The 8,656-nt window shown below is 54.3% G+C and overlaps 2 protein-coding genes across 3 annotated transcripts; one reads left to right on the top strand and one right to left on the bottom strand.

Annotated features, from left to right (window-relative positions):
- The first annotated feature begins 885 nt into the window (after window positions 1-885).
- Window positions 886-6,891, top strand: LOC114049305 (metabotropic glutamate receptor 6). 2 transcript variants are annotated; one of them, XM_027870573.1, is made up of 9 exons: window positions 886-1,099; window positions 1,737-1,872; window positions 2,233-2,387; window positions 2,929-3,075; window positions 3,168-3,368; window positions 4,375-4,511; window positions 5,029-5,652; window positions 5,944-6,255; window positions 6,683-6,891. In XM_027870573.1, exons 1-9 carry the CDS (start codon window positions 988-990, stop codon window positions 6,872-6,874), a joined length of 2,016 nt encoding a protein of 671 aa, XP_027726374.1. In that variant the 5' UTR covers window positions 886-987; the 3' UTR covers window positions 6,875-6,891. The 2 variants fall into 2 exon arrangements, with proteins under 2 accessions (XP_027726374.1, XP_027726367.1); XM_027870566.1 differs by lacking the exon at window positions 6,683-6,891 and having other exon boundaries at window positions 5,944-6,354.
- ZWINT (ZW10 interacting kinetochore protein) lies at window positions 6,423-8,523 on the bottom strand (the record flags this gene model as incomplete). Its single annotated transcript, XM_027870583.1, is given in 7 exon segments — window positions 6,423-6,978; window positions 7,225-7,316; window positions 7,318-7,363; window positions 7,485-7,606; window positions 7,700-7,923; window positions 8,032-8,140; window positions 8,377-8,523. Coding segments are annotated over 6 exon segments (738 nt in total), but the record flags the coding sequence as incomplete, so codon positions are not given.
- Between the last annotated feature and the right edge of the window lie 133 nt (window positions 8,524-8,656).

The raw sequence follows: 8,656 nt of genomic DNA, 5'->3' as shown, positions 1-8,656 counted from the left end.
TGGGGGAGAGGAGAGAGAGGAGGGAGAAAGAGAGAGAGAGGAGAGAGAAAGAGGAAAGAGAGAAGAGAGAGAGAAGGGAGAGAGGGGGTGTGAGGAGAGAGAGGAGGGAGAAGAGAGAGTGAGAGAGAAGAGAGATAGGAGGAAGAGAGGGGGTGAGAGGAGAGAGTGGAGGGAGAAGAGAGAAAGAGAGTGAGAGAGAAGGGGGGAGAGGATCGAGAGGAGGGAGAAGAGAGAGAGAGAGGAGATAGAGAGAGACAGAGAGAGGGAGAGACAGACAGGAAGAGATAGAAGAGAGGGGAGAGAGAGAGGAGAGAGGAGAGAGAGTGGGGGAGAGGAGAGAGAGGAGGAAGAGGAGAGAGGGGGAGAGAGAGAGAAGAGAGAGAGAGAAGAGAGGGAGCAAGGAGGGAACGAGGGGGGGAGAGAAGAGAGACAATGAGAGAAAGAGAGAGAGAGGAAAGAGAGAGAGAGGTGAGAGGAAAGAGAGAGGAGAGGGAGAAAAGAGAGAGAGGAGGGAGAGGGGGCGGAGAGTGAGAGAGAAAGAGAGAGAGAGGAGAGAGAGGGAAGAGAGAGATAAGAGAGAAAGAGAGGAGAGAGAGAGAGAGAGGGAGAGAGAGAGGAAAGAGAGAGGAGAGAGAGAGAGAAGAGAAAGAGAGGAGGGAGAGAGGGGGGAGAGGAGAGAGAGGAGGGAGAAAGGGGGGGGGGGGGGAGGGGGGGAAGGGGGGGGAGGGGGGGGGGAGAGGGGGGGGGGGGGGGGGGGGGGTGTGTGTGTGTGTGTGTGTGTGTGTGTGTGTGCGTGTGTGTGTGTGTGTGTGTGTGTTGGATGTGGGGGTGGGGGGGGCATCACTCCCAACCCATTGACGGAGACCAAACTCTTTCCCCCAGATCCCTCAGATCAGCTATGCATCCACAGCCCCCGAGCTCAGCGACAATGCCCGCTATGACTTCTTCTCCCGGGTGGTCCCACCAGATTCCTACCAAGCTCAAGCCATGGTCGATGTTGTGCGGGCTCTGGGCTGGAACTATGTGTCCACTCTGGCTTCTGAGGGCAACTATGGGGAGAGCGGGGTTGAGGCCTTTGTGCAGATCTCCCGAGAAGCTGGTGAGTACAGCAGAGGAGCAAGGGGTTGGGAGAATCTGCCTGGGAAACTGAGGCCACCAGAGAGGTCAGCTAGGCCAAGCTCTTCCCACCCAGTCCCCCATTTGACCGAGAATAAAAACGGAGGCAGCCCAGAGAGCTGAAACGAGTGTCTCAAGGACACCTGGCAAAGGGATGATTGGAAGCCACATCCTTTAACTGGCTTTTGCCGCTGCTCCACCAAGAAAAATGAACAATGACAAAACAAACAAAAACAAAAACAAAAACCCCCCAACAAAACAATGCTTGATGCCCCCAGGTAGTTTTCTAGTTCCCAGAGGATCCTCCCCATCCCTCCCATAGACTAGATAGGCCTTACCAGCTACAGGACCACCGAGGGCGAGTGGCTAGACCCGGTTTTCTGCCAGGGGACTTCCTGAGGCTTGGGAGACCTCCCCCCACCCTTCCTCACTCATGAGATTGAGGGTTCTCTCCCCAGTCCAGGCTACAACTGAGCTAAGGTCTCAGTCTGTTTCTCCTTGCGAAACCAATGGATGCAGGACCTCAGACAGCTGAAAGCAGCATATGGGCAAGGGTTGGGGAGAGGAGGGCTAGGTGTGAAGTGAAATGGGCCACATCTCTTGTTTGGGGTGGGACCCAGGAGGCGTCTGCATTGCTCAGTCGATCAAAATCCCCCGGGAACCAAAGCCTGGAGAATTTGACAAGGTCATCAAAAGGCTCATGGAGACGCCTAATGCCCGGGGCATCATCATCTTTGCAATCGAGGATGACATCAAGTAAGGAGATGGGGCTGCTATAATAGGGAGGGACCCTTGGTTCAAGAATCACGGAGAGGCCAGACCCAGAAAGACAGGACAGTTTCTGTTGAAGAGAACCGAAGGCTGCTTCTCCCGAGAAACCGTTTTCTTTCTTACCACTGGTCCACAAGGACTCAAGGACCCACAGGGCACACAGGAGTTATTATTTACCCTACTGCTGCAATTCAGCTCTGTCTGCTTGGGGTGAAGTGCATGTACTGGAGGGAGGGAGGGTGGAGAGTGATCCAGCTGACAGATTCGAAGACTTCAGGCTCTCCTCCCTCCACACCCCCCCCTCCCCAAGCCTCATCTTTCTTTTGGCTCCCTTTGGCTCTCTAGGCGGGTCCTGGAAGCTGCCCAAAAGGCCAACCTGACAGGCCACTTCCTGTGGGTGGGCTCAGACAGTTGGGGGGCTAAGACCTCCCCCATTCTGAACGTTGAGGATGTGGCAGTGGGTGCCATCACTATTCTTCCCAAGCGGGCTTCCATTGATGGTGAGTAGCTTCTTTGGATACTCAAAATGTAGAAGGGGATTCTCAAAAAGAGGAAGTGTTTGATGTGAACATGGGGGCAGTACTGGGAAAACAGAGAGGACTCTTTGAAGGCGAGGTTGGAAAAGGCACCACAAGGGATTGGCATTTGGCACCTTCTTCAGTCATAAGCCTTGAAAATTGTTAAGTTCAATATCTACCAAACCACATCTAAAGGTCACCCTCAAGTGAGCCTGTGAAGGAAATAAAAGATGGTGTGATGTGGTTCCTTCCCTAATTTTACCCATTTTCAATACTAGCTCAGTCTAAGTCAGAGACTATCCCCAGCCATGAGGTTTCACATCCCCTTCATTTATTTCCATCTCTCTCTCCCTAGCCAGAGAGGCATTGCCCTGCAACCCTGATAAGATCAAGGAGGGCAGTGAACCAACCTGACCTCGAAGCCTGCCACTGCCTGGAGGCCCCCTCCCCTCCCCACCCCGGGCATGTCCTCTTCACTCCTTTTCCTTGAATCTGGGGCTGGATCTTTCCTTCTGCCAACCAGGGTTTGACCAGTACTTCACCACCCGCTCCTTGGAGAACAACCGGCGCAACATCTGGTTTGCCGAGTTCTGGGAGGACAACTTTAACTGCAAGCTGACGACGAGCTTTGGTGCCCAATCTGATGATGCTGCCACCCGCAAGTGCACGGGTAAGGGGAAGGGACAAGAGAGGAGCAGGCATTGTGGCCTGGGGCTGGACCAGGAAGACTGGACACAAATCCTTGTCTCTCCCCGGGCACAGGTGAAGAGAGGATTGGGCGAGACTCAGCCTACAAGCAGGAGGGCAAGGTGCAGTTTGTGATTGACGCCGTCTACGCCATCGCTCATGCCCTCCACAGCATGCATCAGGCTCTGTGTCCAGGCTACACTGGGCTTTGTCCTGCCATGAGCCCCACCAATGGGCGCACACTCCTGCAGTACATCCGAGCAGTTCACTTCAATGGTAAGCTGGGGTCAACCAACCAGACAGACAGAGCCCCGGGGGAAAGAATGGATGATCATTTGCTTGAAATTATTAGAAGGCTCACAAAACTCGAACCTTCTGAGAAATGAGCATTAGGAGACCTGGGTCCAAGTCCTGGCTCTGAAAGTCATTGGTTTGGGAACTTGAACAAGTCCTTTTCTCCTCCTCTCAGCCTCACTTTCCTCTTTAATAAAATGAGGGAGTTGGAATATGTGCTCTTGAAGGTCTGACATTATAGACTTCACACTCACCTTTTCCCACTGTTATGAAAAATCAGGGGTCCTTCTAGCAGAGCTGGGAAGCCTTAGCACAGTAGGCCTCTATGTTGGCAGAGCTGACTTTTAAGAAGTTTATGCTCTACTCGACCTGAGTGTGTGGGAGTTATGGGAACGGTGGCATCAGGTAGGCCTGTGATGCATGGCTTTTCCAGTTATCTCCTTTGTTTAAATAACGTACACACATAAAACTCCCCATCAAAACAGCGGGACTTATAGGGACGCATTTATATGGCTCTTTGCAGTTTGCAAAACACTGTACAAATGTAATCTCAATGGAGCCTCCCAGCATTCTGATCTCCATTTGACAACTGAGGAAACTGAGGCAGAGGTGAAATGACTTGCCCAGGGTCACACAGCTTGTTAAGTGTCTGAAGTCAGATTTAAATTTGGATCTTTCTTATTCCAGGTCCAGGACTCTATCCAGTGGGCCACTTAGTTATCTCTAATTGTGTCTATAAAGAGCTTGTAAAAAAAAATTTGCAGAGGGCTTTCCATGTGGTAGCTCATTTGATTCTTCTAAGAACCCTGTGATGACCCACCCACCTAGGCCCTGAACTGTTTTCCTAGTTCAGACAGGCGTCAGCGATGGAGTGGATCAGTCAGAGATGGAGTCTCTCTTTGGACTCATGATTTGGGCAGGCTTGGACGGTGGCAGTAGGCAAACAGGGCAGGGAGATGTGGTTTCAGGGGAGCTCCTCCACCTCCAGGCAGTGCAGGGACCCCTGTGATGTTCAATGAGAATGGGGACGCCCCTGGGCGCTATGACATCTTCCAGTACCAAGTGACAAACGGCAGTGGAGGCTACCGTGCTGTGGGCCAGTGGACTGAATCCTTGAAGCTCAATGTGAGTGGGGCTTGTGGCTGAGGGGCAGGGAAGGGTGGGAAGGGCACAGGACTAAGAAACAAACAGTTTCAGAGTCCTCATGGTCAGATTCTGAGGCAGCTCTGGGGGGACGCCCCTGCCACGGCAGGTTTGGTACCTTCGTGGACCTTCGGGGCTTTCCTCACTAACAGAACCAATGGTGACATCTTCCCTGTGGATGACCAGCAGGAGTGGGGTAGGGGTGGGGTGTGGGAAGCAAGAAAGGGAGAGCCAGTGAGGGTGAAGAAGGAAGGGACTGAGAAGATGCAGCAACGTAACTCAAGAGATTCGAGGTCAAGCTGGGCTCCATGAGTAGACTTCGGGGGGTCCAGGCACTTGGATGGGGAAAACGTGCCATCTTGATTTTCACTCATCTCTAACTCTAATTTAGCACTTCCTTCAATTATTTAAAAAGATGATCCTAGGAAGCGGTCCAGGAGGCCCCCCCAAAGGTGAAGAAAGTGTGTTCAAGGTGATTCCCTGTAGCCTCTACCCTCAGGTAGAAGAATTGGAGTGGTCAGGCAGCCCCCTGCTGCCACCGACTTCCCTGTGCAGCCTCCCATGTGGGCCTGGGGAGCGAAAGAAGATGGTGAAAGGTGTCCCCTGCTGTTGGCACTGTGAACCTTGCGATGGCTACCGCTACCGGGTGGATGAATTTACCTGTGAGGCCTGCCCATTAGGAGCCAGGCCCACACTGAATCATACTGGCTGTCGGCCCACACCTGTCATCCGCCTTGACTGGGCCTCTCCCTGGGCTATCCCGCCCCTCCTGCTGGCTGTGGCAGGCATTGCAGCTACTGCCTCTGTGCTGGTCACCTTTATAAGGCACCACAATACCCCCATTGTCCGGGCCTCAGGCCGTGAGCTCAGCTACATCCTCCTCACGGGCATCTTCCTCATCTACGCCATCACCTTCCTCATGGTGGCTGAGCCAGGCCCTGCCATCTGCGCTGCCCGACGCCTCCTTCTTGGGCTGGGCACCGCCCTGAGCTACTCTGCCCTGCTCACCAAGACCAACCGCATCTACCGCATCTTTGAGCGTGGCAAGAGGTCTGTCACTCCCCCACCCTTCATCAGCCCCACCTCACAGCTCGTCATCACCTTCAGCCTGACTTCTGTGCAGGTTTGTTTTCTATGCCCTCTCAATCGAGTCCCTACACTACTGTGGCAAGGCCAAAGTCCCTAGGAATTGGGGAAGAGGGGGCGCCTTTTTTGGTAAGACAAAGAACCCATTCTGGTAAATTCCATTCTTAAGAAGGGTCTCCTTTAAAAAAATGATTAAGGCACTAGAAAGTCAAGAATCTCTTCCTGTAACGTAGGTCACCAGCCTTAAGTGGGTTCTTTTTAGAGTGGAAAATGTGACAGATTCTCTAAACTGGCTTTCCCGTAAAGCTGATTTTTCATGTCTTTTCAGGTCATAGGTGTAGTAACCTGGTTGGGTTTCCAGCCACCACACAGTGTCATCGACTACGAAGAACAGCGGACACCAGACCCGGAACGAGCTCGGGGGGTCCTCAAGTGTGACATGTCAGATCTCTCCCTGATTGGCTGCCTTGGCTACAGCCTGGTGCTCATGGTGACCTGCACGGTCTATGCAATCAAAGCTCGTGGGGTTCCAGAGACATTCAATGAGGCGAAGCCCATTGGCTTCACCATGTACACCACCTGTATCGTGTGGCTTGCCTTTGTCCCCATCTTCTTCGGCACAGCCCAATCTGCCGAGAAGGTGAGGACCCGGCACTGGCGTGTCGCCCCACTTCCTGCCCACTTGGCAGTCTTGTGAAGAATCTAGGATTCAATCACTTCTGCATTTGAATAGTCACCAATTAATTTCATCATGTGTCTGTTCATCTCATCGTTAACCTGTTCACACATGTTACCATTCATTTCATCCTGTGTTCACTTGTGGGTTTTATTCATTCATCCTTTTCCTTCTCCTCCACCCTGCCCATAATGGGCCCTCTCCTGCCTCTGGACCTTTAACCTGGCCATCCTTTCCAACCCCCAAAATGCCATCTATCCTTTTGGCCAAACCCTCCCCAGAAGAGTCATCTCTTGTCCTTTCGCCACTGGGGGCCATCCCAGGTACAGGATAGGGAAGGGGGTGGATCGGCTGGTTTGGACCGGGCCAACACCCCTTTTCTTTGGATCAGATATACATCCAGACGACAACACTGACTGTGTCGATGAGCCTCAGTGCCTCGGTCTCCCTGGGGATGCTCTATGTGCCCAAGGTGTACATCATCATCTTCCGTCCTGAGCAGAATGTTCAAAAGCGCAAACGAAGCTTCAAGGCAACCTCCACCCTGGTAGCCCCCAGTGAGGAGGGCAGCACTGCCAAGTAGCTAGAGGAAGAAGGCTGGGTCCCAGTAGGTGGGCAGTGCTTTGAACAATGTGGTCTTCGAGGTAACAACAGGCATGCCTTTTGAGTGTAGCTACTGGGTGTGGGCTGGGGGAACACAGAGGAAGAAGGAGGAGTTAACATGGGATGGGAAGACTTGAAGCCAGGGGGCCTCCGGGAGGACTGGGATCTCTTGGTGACTGCTGGCAGAATTCTTTGTTCTGAGTGGTCTAAAGGAGTCCGGTTCCAATCTTCCCGGTGGCCTGAGCAGAGAGCCTTGGGGGGTCTCGGCAGACGCCAGTTTCCACCCCCCTCATCAATCTTGGGAAAGAAAAAAAAAAAAAGAGCCGAGACCTTTATTGGACACGCCTTTGTGGAGGTGGGGAGGTGTCACTGCAGGGAGCTTGCTGCAGGCATTCCAGAGAGGTTTCCGTCTCTTCCATCCCCCGAAGCACCGTGCAGCATCTCCAGAAGTCCTAGGAAGGCACCAAGCCTGTGCAAACAGAGGCCGATACTCAGCGCCCTGCCCTCCTCCAGCCCCGTGGAAGGCCCGGCCCCTGGCCACCTTCCTCTTTCCCACCTCTCCCTTTGGGCCCCAAGAGGCAGATCCCTACCTGCGGGCGTTCTCTCGTTCTTCATACTGGAGCGTCAGCCCCTGCTCCCTGTGTTTGTTGGCATTTTCCAGGCGCTTACTCTGGGCTTGGGCTCCAGCCACTAACCGCTGCCTTTGCTTTTCCTATGAGGACAGAAGCGAGGCTGCCACCATCCCGCTGCTGCCCTGGCTTTCTCCCTTCCTCAGCTGCCCTCACCTGCCCTCAGCTGCCCTCACCTGCTCTCGCCTCCACCGGGCCCAGGCCATCTTCTGCCAATCCTCCAAAGCCTGCCTTTTGGCCTGGGCCTGCCTCAGAGCACTCCCCAATAAAGCCTGCTTCCTCTGGCTGGCCTCCAGTTGCTCTAGGGCCCGCGGCAAGGCAGCCTCAATGGCTTCCACCTGTCTCTGGTGCTCAGCCTTCAGGTCCTTCCAGAGCTGTTGGGCTGCACTGGCTTCTGCCCCTGGCCCAGGGAAGAGGGAAATGGAGTTCAGTTCTCCCTGCTGCCAGCCTCCCCCTGCTCGTCCCTCCAGGCAGCCCCCACCCCTACAAGGGGTTCTAGAGCTCTCACGGATTTCTTCTTCGGTGTTCACAGTCACGTCCATGTGCTCCAGGAATCCCTGAAGGGCATCTACCACCTGCAGCTGGCCCCACAGCAACTTCTCCTTCTTCCTTGAATCCTGGAGGGCAGGGTTCAGGAATGCATTTCCAAACACCTTCACCTCAGATAGAAGCTACACACGAGTAGGAGGGCTGCCCCTAAAGTCAGGGTCTCAGAGGGTGGGGAACGTTTCTCTTTGAGCTCTGGATGTCAATGGGCTTTACCATCATGGGGGAGAAGGGGTGCCTCTTGAGCGGGACATTCCAAAGCACTCTCTAGCTAGCGGAGAATGGGGGAGGATCTCGGAGTGCTCACCTTCAAGAACTCTGCCAGCAGAGCGGATGAGACATCCTCCTGAACGCGGGGGGCTGCTAAGGCAGCTGAGGCTGAAGCCAGAGCCCTGGGGGGTGGGGGGGGGTGTTGGAGAGGGAAGAGCAGAAAAGAACTTGGAGGGGAGGGGGGCTAGGCTGGAAAAAGAAATGAGCCCTGCCCACTTCCGTCCCGGCCCTTGGTCGTCGTCTCCCCCACCCCCGTCAGTCACCTCGACCCCCGGCCCTTGCCCCCCGCACCCCCCCCCCCCCCCCCACGCCCCCCC

This window comes from Vombatus ursinus, unplaced genomic scaffold, assembly GCF_900497805.2.
Source record: "Vombatus ursinus unplaced genomic scaffold, bare-nosed wombat genome assembly UNPS02003111.1, whole genome shotgun sequence".
Lineage (NCBI taxonomy): Eukaryota > Metazoa > Chordata > Mammalia > Diprotodontia > Vombatidae > Vombatus > Vombatus ursinus.
The sequence above is the reverse complement of the archived record's forward strand: the minus strand, read 5'-3'. Positions and strand labels throughout refer to the sequence as shown.